The sequence below is a fragment of the Salvelinus sp. IW2-2015 genome, linkage group LG19 (genome assembly GCF_002910315.2).
Source record: "Salvelinus sp. IW2-2015 linkage group LG19, ASM291031v2, whole genome shotgun sequence".
Taxonomy (NCBI): domain Eukaryota; kingdom Metazoa; phylum Chordata; class Actinopteri; order Salmoniformes; family Salmonidae; genus Salvelinus; species Salvelinus sp. IW2-2015.
In genome coordinates, this window is record NC_036859.1 from 18,729,692 (window position 1) to 18,748,575 (window position 18,884).

The 18,884-nt window shown below is 44.0% G+C and overlaps 1 protein-coding gene across 1 annotated transcript in view; it reads right to left on the reverse strand.

Moving 5' to 3' along the window:
- The window catches only part of LOC111979618 (voltage-gated inwardly rectifying potassium channel KCNH2-like), an 82,709-nt gene that overhangs the window by 54,922 nt on the left and 8,903 nt on the right, over positions 1-18,884 (reverse strand). Inside the window, exons 3-6 of the mRNA XM_070448861.1 lie at positions 6,119-6,302; positions 5,823-5,980; positions 5,258-5,509; positions 4,668-4,888 (exon numbers count right to left, since the gene is read on the reverse strand). Coding sequence (XP_070304962.1) covers positions 4,668-4,888; positions 5,258-5,509; positions 5,823-5,980; positions 6,119-6,302 — 815 coding nt within the window. The remainder of the gene's footprint in view (positions 1-4,667; positions 4,889-5,257; positions 5,510-5,822; positions 5,981-6,118; positions 6,303-18,884) is intronic.

The window sequence follows — 18,884 nt, forward strand, 5'->3', positions numbered from 1 at the left end:
CCCTTTGGCCGCCTTTCCTTCCAGTTCTCTGCCGCCAATGACTGGAACGAATTGCAAAAATCGCTGAAGTTGGAGACTTATATCTTCCTCACTAACTTTAAGCATCAGCTATCTGAGCAGCTTAACGATCGCTGCAGCTGTACACAGCCCATCTGTAAATAGCCCATCCAATCTACCTACCCCATCCCCAATGTTGTTTTTTGCTCTTTTGCACACCAGTATTTCTACTTGCACATCATCATCTGCACATCTATCACTCCAGTGTTAATTTGCTAAATTGTAATTACTTCGCTAGTATGGCCTATTTATCGTCTTACCACCTCACGTCATTTGCACACACTGTACAGTATATATACTTTTTCTATTGTGTTATGGACTGTACATTTGTTTATTCCATGTGTAACTCTGTGTTGTTTGTGTCGCACTGCTTTGCTTTATCATGGCCAGGTTGCAGTTGTAAATGAGAACTTGTTCTCAACTGGCCTACCTGGTTAAATAAAGGTGAAAAAACCCTGTCATAAGTCATAAAAAAAAAATATTTGCTTAAATAAATCCATTTTATCTCTCAGCCTCATGGCAAAATGTGTAGAAGAGCAGGAAATTAGCTCAGGGATTCTAGAATATTGGGGAAATCCTTGTCCAGCAGAGAAACTTGATTTTTACGCTTAAGATATTTACAATTTGTGGAATTTTATGAGGAAAATATGTGTTGGGAATTTTCATGTCAGCTCTACAAATGGAAATGCCCTTCTCTGGAACAGAGAATCCCAATTTCAAACTCTCCAATAAAGTGTTTAAAAACTGCCAATAATGGATATTAACTGAAATATATTATGTAGTTTATTGAAATGGCCCTTTGTGACTTTTATAGAATAGTTCTCTAAAAACTGTGATTCCTAAAAGATGAGTCCAGCGATTTGGTCAACTTCGTCAGATTTGTCTAAAATCCTGAATTCATCAGGAATGAGCAGGGTCAGCTATACCATAAGGACCCCTTATTCATGTCCTCATTACATGTAGTGTAGCAAGACCACTCATGGTCTGTAAAAATCTCTACTTTTGAGAACCTTCCAGAAGGACAACTATCTCTGCAGCACTCCACCAATCAGGCTTTTATGGTAGAGTGGCCAGAAGGAAGCCACTCCTCAGTAAAAGGCACATGACAGCCCACTTGGAGTTTGCCAAAAGGCACCTAAAGGACTCAGATCATGAGAAGCAAGAGTCTCTGGTCTGATGAAACCAAGATTGAACTCTTTGGCCTGAATGCCAAGTGTCACTTCTGGAAGAAACCTGGCACCATCCCTACGGTGAAGCATGGTGGTAGCAGCATCATGCTGTGGGGATGTTTTTCAGTGGAAGGATTGGGAGAATAGTCAGGATCAAGGGAAAGATGAACGGGGCAAAGTACAGAGATCCTTGACGAAAACCTGCTCCAGAGCGCTCAGGACCTCAGACTGGGGCGAAGGTTCATCCTCCAACAGGACAACGACCCTAAGCATACAGCCAAGACAACGCAGGAGTGGCTTCGGGACAAGTCTCTGAATGTCCTTGAGTGATTCAGACAGAGCCCAGACTTAAACCCGATCTAACATCTCTGAAGAGACCTGAAAATATTTGTGCAGCGACGCTCCCCATCCAACATTACAGAGCTTGAAAGGATCTGCAGAGAAGAATGGGAGAAACTCCCCAAATACAGGTGTGCCAAGCTTGTAGCGTCATACCCAAGAAGACTTGAGGCTGTAATCGGTGCCAAAGGTGCTTCAACAAAGGACTGAGTAAAGGGTCTGAATACTTATGTAAATGTGATATTTCCATTATTTATTTTTAATACATTTGCAAATATTTTGAAAACCCAGTTTTTCCTTTGTCATTATGTTGTATTGTGTGTAGATTGATGAGGGTGAAAACTATTTAATACATTTTAGAATAAGGCTGTAATGTAACAAAATGTGGAAAAAGTCAAAGGGTCTGAATACTTTTCGAATGCACTGTATTTGCTGTGCTAGGGATAATGTTTGCTTTATAAATGTTTTATGTTCTACATCTAGAAAATGCAAAAGAAATTTGCCCTGATTCAATTAATAGTGATTTAAAAACAAAACGAAGTTTGGAGATTTGTATTACATATTTGAATATTCTAATAATTGTAAAAATGAAATGCCTTTATGGTGTCTGATGGAGTTGACAAATCTAGTAAGTTTCATTTTATGATTATGATGATTTTTTAATTAAGAGGCTGTTCCTTTACATGGTGTGATAGCTGATACTTTGGTCTATGAAAATACATATGAGAACTTTTACAGATGCATCATTGAGAGCATCCTGTCAGGCTGTATTACCACCTGGTACGGCAACTGCACCGTCCACAATCACAGGGTTCTCCAGAGGGTGGTTCAGTCTGCCCAACGCATCGCAGGGGGTACACTGTCTGCCCCCCAGGACATCTACAGCACCTGGTGCCACAGGAAGGCCAAGAAGATCATCAAGGACCTCAGCCACCTGAGCCACGGCCTGTTCACCCTGCTACCATCCAGAAGGCGAGGTCAATATAGGTGCATCAAAGCTTGGACAGGAATGCTGAAAAAAACGATTTTATCTCAAGGCCATCAGGCTATTTCATAGTCACCACCAATGTTCCCTCTAAACTGCGCACCGGCGCGCAGTAGCCCCGAGACTGCCCCGCAGAGCGCAGAATAAATATCAGCCCAGGGAGAGAAGCAGCAGATTGAACTTCACTCAATTTACTAGAGTTTTCTCTTTTAGTTAACACTATCAACATTTCCCTTTACTGTGGCAAATGTGATCGAATCAATGCAATATTAGTCACTTTCAATGCAACATTCCTGAAACAAAACGAACTACGGAAGAGATTGTGTTGTAGGCACAACGCATCAGAGTAGGATTCTATTGTGCACGACTCAGCCGGTAMTCTACACAGACTGGTGCTGCATAACCAGTAGGCCCGTACGAAAATAGACCATTGCCATATATGGATATGTGCTATTTACTTTGAACTGAAAGGTTTACAGCTGTGGACGTGAGTCGATGAGCTTGTTTTGAGATCAAAGCAAGAGCTGCATGTAGCCACTTGTRCACACTTTGTTCATATCCTTTGTTAGTGACTTATTAGCCCAGTTATTGATAATGTGTAGTCAGCAATAGGGGAGTGATTGCTTCCTGCAAGAGCACAAAACGTGTACATTTCTAGACCTATTTGAAAAGCAAGTCATATAAAGAGCATTTTTTTTGTCTTAAAGGTGCAGTGTTGTATTTTGAGACAGGCTTGAATAAATTCTGTAGCCAATAGACCGAGGGTAGCATAATTTGTCTGATTCTCTGTAATAATGGTATGGGAATAATAATGCACTTTATTTTGTAAAGTGGTTTCTTRCATCAAACAACACAACAAGTTCAGTCACCTCCTTGTCTGAAGGACAAGTAGATAAACAGGTTCATGTCAAGCCCTGCATGTTTTCTTTCAAAAGTCTCATGGAGCGTAGGCTTACATTGAACTGCTACTGTAGGCTGAATGATACAACAGCTATTTCCATTTAAAGAATGGGATGCATTTTCTCCATTGTTTTTGATGGTAGGCCAGTCTGGAAGGCCTACATTATGATCAAATAGCTACAGTAGCCTACTTGGCCACTGTTATAACTGTAACTTAAAGCAGGTACAGCCTCAGTGTTCACAGAATTTTCACAAGGTTCCAGTTTGAGCTCAGCAGACCTGAAATTTGATCCGTGTCGATTATTTTTTTATGGAACATTGGTCACCACTAGCTAGCCTCCTGCCCTGAACTTTAGTCACTAGCCGGGCTACCACCCGGTTACTCTACCATGCACCTTAGAGGCTGCTACCCTATGTACATAATCAATGAACACTTGTCACTTTAATAATGTTCACATACTGTTATACCCACTTCATATGTAAATACTGTATTCTAGTCAAGGCCTATTCTATTTAACTTTGCTGTACAGATACTATTCTTCAGATATACTACATATTCTATCATATTGTCTATWCATTCCGTCAWATATATATATATTTATACTCCGGACTCTGACATTGCTCGTCCTAATTTTTCTATATTTCTTCATTTGATTCTTTAACTTTTTAGATTTGTGTRTATTGTTAGATTTTACTGCACTGTTGGAGCTAGGAAAACAAGCATTTCGCTACACCCGCAATAACATCTGCTAATCAGTTGAAGGCATTCAGTTGTACAACAAACTAGGTATCTCCCTTTCCCTTTAAATATGTGTATGCAACCAATCACATTTTATTTTAAGTTTACCAGCAGCGACTGAGTTTAGAACAAAACTCTCTGGATAGTGCTGCCACTCTCAGGAAAGATACTGCAATGGCAGACTACAGAAGGGACAATATGTCTGTGAAAGCCTCTAGATCAGGGCTCTACAAGCCTGTTCCTGAAGAGCAGCTACAGTCCTGTAGGTTTTCACTCCAACCCTAATCTACCACACCTGATTTTAATAATTAGCTGGTTGATAAGCACCAGGTTAGTTACAACTGGGGTTTGAGMGAAAACCTACAGGAGGGTAACTCTCCAGGAGTTTGAGACTCCTGCACTAGATACTGCAGTTTGTCATGAAATAGTGTCATCCTATCCATATACATCCACTGATAGGAGAAGAGCAGCGACTCACCTGAGTGAACTTCTCAGTGACCCCGTGTGTGCGGTCCATCAGTTTACACGGGGCGATTATGTCCCTCTCTGCGGACGGGCGGGCCACCAGGGGGTCGGGCCTGTATTCAAGTGGGTTGACCTGTGTCACGTGACTAAAGGTCCGGAAGCGGATAAGGTTTGGGTCAGACGTGGTGTCAGATGTAACATTACGCAGGCTGGACTTCATACAGGTCATTCCGCCTGAGAAGGAATAAATGTTGATGATAGTGTTAGACTTAGAAGTCTAGGCTTACTCCTTGTTTATTTCATTGCCAGTGACATAGAGTTGAAGGCGATTTGTGCATGATACAATACATAGTGATGTTGAAAAGATGGAACATTAACGTAAGACAAGGATTCATCAATTACATGATTTGAGCTCCTCTCTCATCCTCAAATGTCTCCATACAGCTCCTGACAGCCCCGCCTTTTTTATGTGTCCCATACATGTCCTCAACCTGTCCTGTCCCTTCACCTGCCCTTGCCCACCCCCCCCCCGCCCCCCATCCTTATCTTTGTCCTCTGCCCATGACCCCTATCCCCTGTTCTCGTCTCTGTCTCCYCCTCTACCTGTGCTGCTGGGCCGCGTCTGGAGCTTCCCGTGCCAGCTGGCCCGTCCCCTCAGGATCTTGATGCCGTCCACGGAGGAGACGTGCCGCAGGCTGCAGAGGCTATCACAGGAGTGGCTGGGCGTCACGATGCAGTTGGAGCCACATTCCTCATCCATCCGGAGGCAGTGCAGCCTGGGGGAGGACTGGGAGAAGCCCAGGGACAGGGCTGGGGGAGCATCGGATGTGTCTGTGGAGAGCAAGATGGACTCACCTTCAAACACATATGTAAGCATTAAATAAGTAAATGAGAATGTGTTCTCAGTCAACTTACCTGGAAAAATAAGGGTAAAATAAATCAAATGAACATATGACGGCCTCTGCATTGTCAGGGACTAACTGCACTCCTCCAGCAGTGTAGGAGGGCAAAAGGCTCAAGGCCATTTAGCAAACACTTTCATCCAAAGTGACTTAAAGTACAGTGAATGCATACGTTTTAGTACATGTGACCACAGTGGGAAACAAACCCACACCCTGGTGTTGCTCCCACCATGCTCTTACCAACTGAGCCACAAAGGACCACTCACCTCCCAGCAGGGCTCTCTGGTCCTCATCCCGGAGTAGTACCCCGGTGCACCCCAGACGCCGGCGCTCTGGCAGGGACAGCAGCTTTTTCAGCGCCACAGACTCATGACCCAGAGCAAGGAGGTCCCGCTGGTGGCCCAGCTCGGTGTCGTTCTCCAACCTATTCYGACGTTCTGCACGTCAAAGGGGAAAGGTGGGCGAGCACAGTTTCTGAATACACTACACCGTAACAATGTCATTAAAATACTTTAATCTCTAAGATTTTACAGGAAAATCTTTGGACCCTACTCGTTAACACACAGAGGATGTGCTTTGCTTACTTAGGGTCAGCCAGGGGATGGGCAACTTGTGGTTGAGCTCTCTAGTTGGAGACCTGGGAATAGGTGGATCAGTGGGAAGCTCGAAGTTGAGGATGAAAATGATCACCAAGCCATCCTCATTTGTCACTGGCACCACATCGATTTTACAGGAGAAACACACACCTGGACGGACACACACACACACACACATACATACACACATCATCACCACCAGTGAGCAAACATGATTGTATTTTAAAGCATGCATACCAAAGTTCTCCTCTAGAGGGAGACACACAACATCAGATGAGAGCTGCATTGATCTGCCATGGAGTGGGTTTCCTCAAGGACACAATATTTACATTAAGGAAATATATCAATCCTGTAAATTGTCCGTCCTATGAATATGAGTATCTTCTCAATCTTTCTCTATCTCTGTTAGTGTATGAATGTCAGTCAGTGCTGTTTGTGAGTTGTCACAGAGTACATCTTAGAGAGAAGAAAATAATGTTGCAGTGAAAGAAATAAAGTATTTATTGTTATCATTCAATATTCAGGATAGAACTATAGACTGCATAATATTGTAAGCATGTCTTGTGATGTAACTCCTACCCATCCCGTCTCAGTCCAACTGTGTCGGGTGACAGTGATACCAACCTGCTAGAAAGCTAAAGCTTTACCAGGAGCCAAACTAATCTGGCTTCCCCTGGGAGAACAGGAAAGGAGGGATAGGAGGGCGAGATAAAGTGAAAGAGAGCGAGGGGGTTAGGGAGAGCGAGGGGATTGGAGAGAGGGGGAGAGAGATTGAGGGAGAGTGTAGTAGGGAGAGCGAGGGGATTAGGGAGAGCAAGAAGGAGAGAGAGAGGGGGGGGGCATGGAGGGCACTGACTGACTGTGTAGGTATGGGGAGGAAGTAGTCAGAAAACGCTGTAGCATGAAGGACACAGGACAGGCCTGACAGGGACAGTACTGAGGACAGGAGGAACATTCTGAATTATCACCCCTCCTGGATTAGAGCTCTAACATGGCCCCTTATTCTACCTTTAATTCATCTCATTGAAATCACACAGTCATCTACCGTACTGCAAAACCATCTGCTACTGAACACTTTGTTCCGGGCACACCACATCTATAATCCACACAGATTTACAGGCATATTGGATTGGCTAAATCACCTTTGACATGTGGAGCACACCTGAGAACACCATTAACTGCTAGATCATAACCATGGTGACCCTATTGAAAACTGAGTGAAGCTACACAAAGGATTTGACTGAAATCATTGGCTGGAATTATAAGAGTCCAAGTGGAAAAAGTGACCCAAATAAACCAGTACAAAAAAWTTTAAACATACGTTAGCATAATGTATAACATATTTTTTTGTTCCCGCAGGAGATATTACAACTGCCTTGTCCTTGGTTCTTTATCTGGGGCAATAAGGAAACAAGATCATAGTTTACATGAAGAACATAAGCACCATATAAACCAAAATAAATTATAAGATTTAAGATTTAATAAGATTATATCCCGGAAAAGATTACCCCCCCCACCATCTCTCTCTCTCCCTGTCTTTCTCTCCTTCTCAGTCATTCTCTCCCCCCTTCTCTTCCATCCTTCCACCCTCCCTCCCTCATCACAAACAGTGAATTACTCATTGGAGATGTCTCTTTCTCTTCTTAAWGTATTTACATATTAGCTTGAGGAGAGAGCTGAACTATTGGTCTGTTTCTGCCGCTACTATCTTATCTCAGTCTGCAATAACACAGCCAGGGGACAGCTGAGCTGTTCAGACTGCTTAAAACTGGAACAGGACCAGAGATGCCTGACAGAATGATGGACATACCTGTTAGACTCATCCAATAAACAGTGGTGGAAAAAGTACCCAACTGTCATACTTAAGTAAAAGTAAAGATACCCTATTAGAAAATGACTCAAGTAAAAGTCACCCAGTATAATTCTACTTGAGTAAAAGTCTAAAAGTATTTGGTTTAAAATATACTTAAGTATCAAAAGTAAAAGTATACATGCTTTCAAATTCCTTATATTAAGCAAACCAGATGGCACCATTTTCTAGTTTTTTTAATTTAGGGAAAGCCACAGGCACACTCCAACATTCAGACATCATTTACAAACGAAGCATGTGTGTTTAGTGAGTCCACCAGATCAGAGTCCGTAGGGATGACCAGGGATGTTCGGTTGACACGGGTGTGAATTGGACTATTTTCCTGTCTTGCTAACCATTCAAAATGTAACAAGTACTTTTGGGTGTCAATGAAAATGTATGGAGTAAAAAGTACAATATTTTCTTAAGGAATGTAGTGAAGTAAAAGTAAAAGTAGTCAAAAATATAAATAGTAAAGTACAGACACCCAAAAAAAACTACTTAAGTAGTACTTTTAAGTACTTTACACCACTGCCAATAAAACTGCTCATCCAGCCTGCATGAATACGTATCATTAAGTGATGGCGGAACAATGACAAGTCAATGACAGACAGATCGTATTCCAGCAGTTCCCAACGCAGATAAGGAGTTGAGATTGAGTGTCTGATACAGTATATATAGAATATTCACAAATCTAAATTCATCACAAGTGTAGATACTGCAGTAGATCATTGAGTGAGTTCTAAGGATTGATACTAGGTGTGGATACTGTTCATGAAGATGACCCTTAAGGGTTTGGCAGAACAGAGCTAGTATTTGGGAGGTATTATATACCCCCTTACAGGCMCTGGTCAAAAGTGGTGCACTATATAGGGAATGGGGTGCCATTTGGGATGTAGCCCTACCCACTGAGCATACACTGGTTGAATCAACGTTGTTTTCATGTCATGTCAATGAAATTATGTTGAACCAACGTGGAATAGATGTTGAATTGACGTCTGTGCCCAGTGGGTAGTATCTACTAGAGAGGAAATGAGTCTTGGGGATAATTGGACAATGAATGTTAATAAAAGACTGGTCCTGCTCTCAGAGGAGAATCACCTTATTGATCTGTGGAACTCATCACTGTTCTCACAGAGAAGACGAGAGGCTAGGACCGTGGCCCGAAAGGAAATAACAAGTCCCACGCAATGAGAAGTACCTAAAACAACAATTACTTTGTGTGAGGTCCCCTATTGATTACGTAAGAGGAAAGGAAAACTAATCTCTGTACAATTAACTCTAAAACAGATTTTAAGACTAATCCACCTTTGGCCTAGCAACAAAATCCCACAGAATCACTGTTTCACTTGAACAATAGTCAAACATAGCATGATTCAGTTTGGATTCTGAGAATACCTTTTACAAAAATATAGCAYCAATGACCACTGTACCAATCCTTAATTCAGAAATGTATAGTTATTTTAGAGCAACAAAAAAAACAGTCCCACCATCGGAAGTCAGCTATACGTGTGAACACATCTATGAAAAGTCAGACATGAGTAATGTACACTCATAATGGCCATTCACAATGCCCTGTAAGTCATCATCACTAATAATAACCTTAGGAGTCAGCCAATAATAGATCAGTGAGATGTACAGTGGGGTCGGCCCTTAAYCATAGAATATTAATATGCTTGATGTGTCTAACATTTTTTTATTTAAACTTTATTTAACTAGGCAAGTCAGTTAATAACAAATTCTTATTTATAATGACAGCCTTCACCAGCCAAACCCGGATGACGCTGGGCCAATTGTGCGCCACCCTATGGAACTCCCAATCACGGCCGGTTGTGATACAGCCTGGATTCAAACCAGGGTGTCTGTAGTGACACCTCAAGCACTGAGATGCAGTGCCTTAGACCGCTGCGCCACTCATGAGCCTCCTCTTCTACAGTATGTAACCAACATCATACTGAGGCTACTGTGGCAGGTGTGTGATTATCTCTGATGTTATTGTATGCTTATCAAGATCTGCATACAGTATATCATATGTCTCAACACACACAATATCAATTCAGGCATAACCATTGAGCGTTCTGTGTGTGTTTATTATAAAGCTGAACCCATGGGGTTAGACTGGGGAGTGATCAGCTCATCATCAGACCTAAATTACAGCAGGGTCCCAGGTCTTGCTGACTCTCAATTTCAATTTAAGGGCTTTATTGGCATTGGAAACATATGTTTACATTGCCAAAGCAAGTGAAATRGATAATTAACAGTAAACATTCCAAATTATGTATATATACACAGTGCTGTCTCTCACTCTACTTAACCAGGTAGGTTGACTGAGAACACATTCTCATTTACAGCAACAACCTGGGGAATAGTTACAGGGGGAGGAAAGGGATGAATGAGTCATTTGGAAGCTGGGGTTGATTAGGGGTCCATGCTGGTATGTGGGGCAGATTGGGAATTTAGCCAGAACACCAGGGTTAACACCCCTAMTCTTACAATTAGTGCCACRAGCTCATTAGTGACCACAGAGAGTCAGCTGTTTAACATCCCATCCGAAAGACAGCACCCTACACAGGGCAATGTCCCCAAACATTACCCAGAGGAAAGGATGCCTCCTACTGGCCCTCCAACACCACTTCCAGCAGCATCTGGTCTCCCATCCAGGGACCAATCCTGTTTAGCTTCAGAAGCAAGCTAGCAGTGGGATGCAGGGTGGTATGCTGCTCTCTCCCTCTTTTGATATTTCTCTCATCATCCCTATCTCTCTCTCCTTCTCTCTCTCGCACGGGACAGAATTTAAAAGTGATGGGGGTATTCTCTAATTGTTGCTGTCCATATCGCTGCTGTGTAATGTGTGTTCCTGCCTARATGATGATCTCACAGTGAATTCCCTTTGTGAGGACCCCTTTGATCTTAACAAAATAATGGGATTTCTAATAGCTAAGCTCAGACTTAAGAAGTGACAGTCATTCAAAGTACACTCTTCAAGAAGAATACACTGAGTGTACAAAACATTAGGAACACCTTCCTAATATTGAGTTGCATCCCCTTTTTATCTTCAGAACAGMCTCAATTCGTCGGGGCATGGACTCTACAAGGTGTCGAAAGCGTTCCACATGGATGCTGGCCCATGTTGACTCCAATGCTTCCCAGAGTTGTGYCAAGTTGGCTGAATGTCCTTTGGGTGGTGGACCATTCTTGATACACACAGGAAACTGTTGAGTGTGAAAAACCCAGCAGCGTTGCAGTTCATGACACACTCAAACCAAACTAGTACCATACCCCGTTCAAAGACACTTAAAATATTTTGTCTTGCCCATTAACCCTCTGAATGGAACACATACACAATTCATGTCTCAATTGTCTCAAGGCTTAAAAATCCTTGTTTAACCCGTCTTCCCCCCTTCATCTACACTGATTGAAGTGGATTTAACAAGTGACATCAATAAGGGGTCATAGCTTTCACCTGGATTCACCTGGTCAGTCTACGTCATGGAAAGGTATTCCTAATGTTTTAACACAAAACCTTTTAAATAATTGTTTGTCCTATTAGACATGTGTTTATTGCATATCCCAACTCTCCCTGAGACAACCTTGGACAGGGGTCACGACCAGGGTTTGCCTTTATCAATGGTGACCCTTGAGCAATTAGGGTTAAATGCMTCGCTCAAGAGTAAGGAGTTTTTGTATGGGGGCGATGAGAGACTGTCGAATTCGGTCAAGATAAATGTGAATTGCTATTTTGAAAGGTAATAATAATACACTTTATTTGTAGAGCACTTTTTAATGCAAGTCACAAAGTGCTTCACATCATTAAATAATTTTATAAAATAAAACCGAAAAAACTAAGACAGGAGAAAGGAGAATGAAAATATCATACATTAAAGGGATCTTTATAAAAGTGTGTCTTCAGCAGGGATTTAAAAAGAGGCACTAAATCTGCAAGCCAGATCTCCTCTGGCAGACCATTCAAAAGTCTAGTGTCCCTAATGGCAAATGCCTGGTCTCCTTTCGTTTTCAACCTAGACTTTGGAATGGTCAACAGTGCCCTGCCAGAGTATCTCAGGCTGTGTCCTGGCTCGTAGATGGATAAAATAACTGAGATATGGGATGGGTCTAAACCAAGCCTAGCCTTAATTAATTGATTCATACAATTTGATTTATTCTAAAAGTGACTGATAGCCAATGTAGAGAAGCTAAAATAGGTGAGGCTTATTTGATCGAATAGAAGTTTCATAATGCTTAGGTCGTTACGAGTGTATTGATATGTTTTCTACAAAAGACCATTGGCTAGAATGTTCCCATGTGATCTTGCCTCCTCACGCCTGCCTTTCACATTTGCCAACATGTATTTCCATTGTTAGAGCGGTCAGTTGATCATCTTGTCACTATAATATATCATCTTTGGTCATATTTGATCTGGTCAAATGTCAAAATATTACCACTTGTCCTGGAATTCACATATCATAACCACCATTGAAAATGTAATCAGTGCTGTGTGTGTTTGTATGTGTCTTGCATATTGTAATTAGGTGCATGCCCCCATCCACGGTCCCGCAATGGACTACTCCTGGGCCAGGGTGAGTAATGCCAACCAGTCAGTGCCATGCTGGCACATGTCCCTTGTGAATTAGCTGTGAATCATAATCTCTGGTTGGCAATGTTCAACAGTGTATTTACTGTTGGCTTCCATGACTGTATGATGACAGTCTCTCTCTCGCGCTCTCTCTCTGTGATAGGAGCTGGGTTGAATCTGTAAGTCAGGCTCCTTCATGACCCGTATCTGTGATGAGAGGGGCCTGGAGCTGATCTACGCTGCCATGCCTAGAGTCTAGGCCTTGCACTCAACATTCAAATTATACAAGACTGTAAGGATCGACGCTGGTAGAGATGAGAAGCAGGAACAGGGAGTGAACATTTAATGGCAACGGACATGGAACAAGACAGGACAGCGTCTGGACATGAATACATAACAACATTAATGCTGACACAGGGAACAAATAGGGGAGCAGACAGTTATAGACAGGGCAATCAACAAAGGGAAGTAGTCCAGGTGAGTCCAATGAGCGCTGCTGCGGTAATGATGGTGACAGGTGTGCGTAATGAAGGTCAGCCTGGCGCCCTCGAGTGCCAGAGAGGGAAACATTTCTGTCGCATCTCATGCCCTACACTCATCTGTCCAATGCATGTAAATAGCTTGCCCACTCCATAGCAAGCTGCTCTACCCACACGGATTGGTGAAGTAATTTAATGTTTAGCTAAATGTAAAAAATAAAATAGTTTCAGATTTCAGAGGTTTAAAAAGGAACAGAAAGGATTGATATAAATCGTTCGAACCGATTCAGAACTTTATTTTGCTGGTCGGGAACAGTGGAATGGAACGAAAAAAACAAATGGTTTGGAAGATAATTTTGGTTTCAAACCCCGGCAAAGACACACACAAGAAACACCCACATCAAACCACACACCCAAGACAACTCTTGTTTGGCTTCAGTCATGGCCGCTAGCATTTCTTACTGAGCAAGCTCCCTTTTATATATGGCTTATTGACTTATTGACTTCAGGAAAATGATAATTACCAGCTTGGTTTGGCTCTATCCCCCTTTAACAGGATTTTGTATTCATCCTCCACTCCTAAACCAGATTAATGTGCCATAATAATGACCCAAATAGAAATCCCTCCTGTCTTCCAAGGCTTCTGCTCTAATGTTGATAATGAGAGGATGAAATCTTTCAGGAGTTTCTGTCCCAAATCTCTGTCTTGTGGATGGAAGGCAGCCAAAAGACAGGCCATGAAAACATGCTGCTCACAAATTGAAAAGCCAATTACACACAAACCCCAGGAGAGATAGACCACAGTGTAATGCCCCAGTGTGTCCTTGTGCTTCACCATATTAACTAATGCGCTTCAGCTGAAGGGTTAGCCTAGGCTCCCAGACAGGGAGTTGAGATGTCAATGAGAAGTGAACAATTCTTCCTTAGTTGTTAATTTCTCAAAATCTAAAGGCAAAACCTAGATTTGAGCCAATGTCTTAAGTAGCTGAACTTGTTATTACTTCAACCTCGTGAAAGAGACAAACTGACACGTTTTCATTTTCGTCAAAAACAACTGTATATATCGACGTGCCTTTGATTTGACGGCCTGCACATGCTCAGTTTGGCGCGAGACGACCGTTAAACCCRCTTAAGTGTTCATGCACAAGTTTACCTAGCCAACATCGCCATACCATCGCCTGCAAGCAGGATCTTGGATTTCTATTTCAAGCAGTTTCTACACATATTCATACAACACCATCTTTAGTTGACCAGTTCTGCCCACACATCCTCTGATGGCTGACGCGTGCAAGCTATGCGCTGGTGTTTCTTGGTGACATGCTATTGCTGTAATGTTTTGCTGTCTGTTTTCTGCCCACAGCCTTCAGAAACTGCAGGGCATTAGCCATGTTAACCGTCTTATGGCTACTTCTGCTGTTGGCTACCAGTTGGGGGTTTGTAAATCGGATGGATTTGATTGCGGGATAATTTATTTCATGTTGCTTACTGTCTTGTCAGTCACTAGGCCTAATTATCTGGCTGCAAACTACCTAGTTAAAATATCATTAGTTTCGGGAGTTTCGTAGCCTACACTGTTTTTCTTAAATTCCCCATGCTGCTCTGACAAGGTCCAGGAAGCACACCCCTGAACTAATCTGAGCACACAAGTCAATCAAGGATAAACTCACAGCCCAGTGCGTCCTGTGCCAGCCCCCCGCACTTGCCGTGCGAAGGTGGTTATCTGTCCAGGACACGTTGTGCCGGCTCTGCGCTCCAGACCTCCAGTGATGATCCATGGCCCGGAGCCTCCAGCGACGATCCATGCCCAGAGGCTCCTCGGCGACGATCCACGGCCCCGGAGCGTCCGGCGACGATCCACGGCCCGGAGCCTCCGGCGACGATCCAAGGCCGGAGCCTCCGGCGACGATCCACGGTCCGGAGCCTCCGGCGACGATCCACGCTCCGGAGTCTCCGGCGACGATCCACGGTCCGAGCCTCCGGTGACGATCCACGGTCCGGTTCCTCTGGCGACGATCCACGGTCCGGAGCTTCCGGCGACGATCCACGGTCCGGTTCCTCCGGCGACGATCCACGGTCCGGAGCTTCCGGCGACGATCTACGGTCCGGAGTCCCCGGCGACGATCCACGGTCCGGAGTCTCTGGCGACGATCCACGGTCCGGAGCTTCCGGCGACGATCCCCGCACCAGAGCAGAGCACCTAAGCAGGCGGATCCGCGAGCGGAGCGGGGTCGACGTCCCGCAGCGGAGCAGCCACTGAGGCTGGATGCCCACACGGACCCTCCCTTATAGAGTCAGGTTTTGCGGACGGAGTCCGCACCTTTGGGGGGTACTGTCATGCCCTGACCTTAGGATCCTTTTATTTCTCTAGTTGGTTAGGTGAGGGTGTGACTAGGGTGGGCATTCTAGTTTTTGGTTTCGAGGTTGGCCTAGTATGGTTCCCAATCAGAGGCAGCTGTCTATCGTTGTCTCTGATTGGGGATCATATTTAGGCACCTTTTCCCACCTGTTGTGTGTGGATCTTGTTTTTTTCATCAAAAAAGAAACGTCCCTTTTTCAGGACCATGTCTTTCAAAGATAATTTGTAAAAATCCAAATAACTTCACAGATCTTCCTTGTAAAGGGTTTAAACACGGTTCCCCATGCTTGTTCAATGAACCATAAACAATTAATGAACATGCACCTGTGAAACGTCGTTAAGACACAACAGCTTACAGACGGTAGGCATTAAGGTCACAGTTATGATAACTTAGGCCACTAAAGAGGCCTTTCTACTGACTCTGAAAACCACCAAAAAGAAGTGCCCAGTGTCTCTGCTCATCTGTGTGAACGTGCCTTAGGCATGCTGCAAGGAGGCATGAGGACTGCAGATGTGTCCAGGGCAATACATTGCAATGTCCATACTGTGAGACAGCGCTACAGGGAGACAGGGCAGACAGCTGATTGTCCTGCTGTGGCAGACCACGTCTAACAACACCTGCACAGGATCGGTACATCCGAACATCACACCTGCGGTACAGGTACAGGATGGCACAAAACACTGCCCGAGGTACACCAGGAAGCCACAATCCCTCCATCAGTGCTCAAACTGTCCTCATAGGCTGAGAGAGGCTGGACTGAGGGCTTGTAGGCCTGTTGTAAGGCAGGTCCTCACCAGACATCACAGCAACGTTGCCTATGGGCACAAACCTACCGTCGCTGGACCAGACAGGACTGGCAAAAAGTGTCTTCATTGACGAGTCGGGTTTGTCTCACCAGGGGTGATGGTCGGATGGCGTTTATCATCGAAGGAATGAGCGTTACCACGAGACCTGTACTCTGGAGCGGGATCGATTTGGAGGTGGAGGGTCCGTCATGGTCTGGGGCGGTGTGTCGGACTGAGCTTGTTGTCATTGCAGGCATCTCAACGCTGTGCGTTACAGGGAAGACATCTTCCTCCCTCATGTGGTACTCTTCCTGCAGGCTCATTCTGACATGACCCTCCAGCATGACAATGCCACCAGCCATACTGCTCGTTCTGTGCCAGCCATACTGCTCATTCTGTGCCCGGATCGCAATCCCATTGAGCACGTCTGGGACCTGTTGGATTAGAGGGTGAGGGCTAGGGCCATTCCCCCCAGAAATGTCCGGGAACTTGCAGGTGCCTTGGTGGAAGAGTCGGGTAACATCTCACAGCAAGAACTGGAAAATCTGGTGCAGTCCATGAGGAGGAGATGCACTGCAGTACTTAATGCAGCTGGTGGCCACAGCCGATACTGACTGTTACTTTTGATTTTGATCCCCCCCTTTGTTCAGGGACACATTATTCAATTTCTGTTAGTCACATGTCTGTGGAAGATTCTCAGTTGTTGAATCTTATGTTCATACAAATATTTACACATGTGAAGTTTGCTGAAAATAAACACAGTTGACAATGAGAGGACGTTTCTTTTTTTGCTGAGTTTATATTGATTGTTGAGACTACTTTACACATTTTATATTTTGTATATTATTCATCTATTTTACATGGGAGTGTAGGAGTGTMATGCCCTCACTTTAGTTATATTTGCTTTCTTTATTATTTGGTTAGGTCAGGGTGTGACAAGGGTGGTTTGTTTAGTTTTTGTATTGTCTAGGGGTTTTTGTGTTTTCTAGGGTTTTTTGGTTATCTATGGGGATTTTGTATTGTCTAGGGGTATGTAGGTTTATGGTGGCCTGATGGCCTGATGGGGGAGCCTATTTAAGTTGCCATTTTCCATGTTGGTTTTGTGGGTAGATGTCCATGTTTAGTTGCCTGTGAGCACTCCGTTGGCTTCACGTGTCGGTTGGTTGTTTATTGTTTTGTTGGCGACATCGTTAAATCAACAAGTATGTACGCTCAAAACGCTGCGCCTTGGTCCACTCCTTTAAACGGCCGTGACAAGGAGTACTGGGTATTTTATTGGCAGCATGTGTTTTATGCTCTGCTCATGCTATGTAATGGGTCAGTTGCCATTTCCCTGCATCATCTGCACAATAGTATTGTGTTACGGCATGGATAGTAATATTGCTTAGGCGGGAACACACGGTGTGGTCGTGGCGCTACATTCTCCACTGCATTATCATGGTTTCAGTATTACTGCATCATGCACTGGCTCGAAAACATGGATGCTCTGGGCACATGCTTTGTACTCCTACAGTCAGTCTATTGGTTAGTTATGTCCATTCATTCAAGCTGTTATGCTCATGAAGCCATTGAGGTTAAGCAATATCTAGGTGTGTTCTATTTATTAAGAGACCCGTAAATCCATGCATGCTTGTGCATTGTGCATATGCAAGGTATCTCTATAACCTGGTTTAGCTCAACTCTTCTACAGCTGTTCAATCATGCTGTGGGTCACGACCTTTGTGCACAGTAGCTGAGTGTGACTCATATCTACCACCATTGTGTGGCCCAAATGCTGTGGGCCGCTATGTGCGCTATTCAGCAACCGAACAGGTTGATTTCTTGTGCTATGTGGATGGTGTTAGTAGTCTGTAAGCAGGTAAACATTGTTACTGGTTCGTTTCCATCACTAAGCATATATTCACAATACATTGTTTAAATAATTACTACTTCTAACCCTAACATTTTTTCCTGAGATTTCAAGTAATCACCTTGGACCTCACTACTTCAATGCCATACAACACTCCTTCCGTGGCCTCCAACTGCTCTTAAACGCTAGTAAAACGAAATGCATGCTTTTCAACCGTTCGCTGCCTGCACCCGCCCGCCCGACTAGCATCACCACCCTGGACGGTTCCGACCTAGAATATGTGGACATCTATAAATACCTAGGTGTCTGGCTGACTGTAAACTCTCCTTCCAGACTCATATTAAACATCTCCAATCCAAAATCAAATCAAGAATCGGCTTTCTATTTCGCAACAAAGCCTCCTTCACTCACACCGCCAAACTTACCCTAGTAAAACTGACTATCCTACCGATCCTCGACTTCGGCGATGTCATTTACAAAATAGCTTCCAATACTTTACTCAGCAAACTAGATGCAGTTTATCATAGTGCCATCCGTTTTGTTACTAAAACACCTTATACCACCCACCACTGCGACCTGTATGCTCTAGTCGGCTGGCCCTCGCTACATATTCGTCGCCAGACCCACTGGCTCCAGGTCATCTATAAGTCCATGCTAGGTAAAGCTCCGCCTTATCTCAGTTCACTGGTCACGATAACAACACCCACCCGTAGCACGCGCTCCAGCAGGTATATCTTACTGATCATCCCCAAAGCCAACACCTCATTTGGCCGCCTTTCCTTCCAGTTCTCTGCTGCCTGTGACTGGAACGAATTGCAAAAATCGCTGAAGTTGGAGACT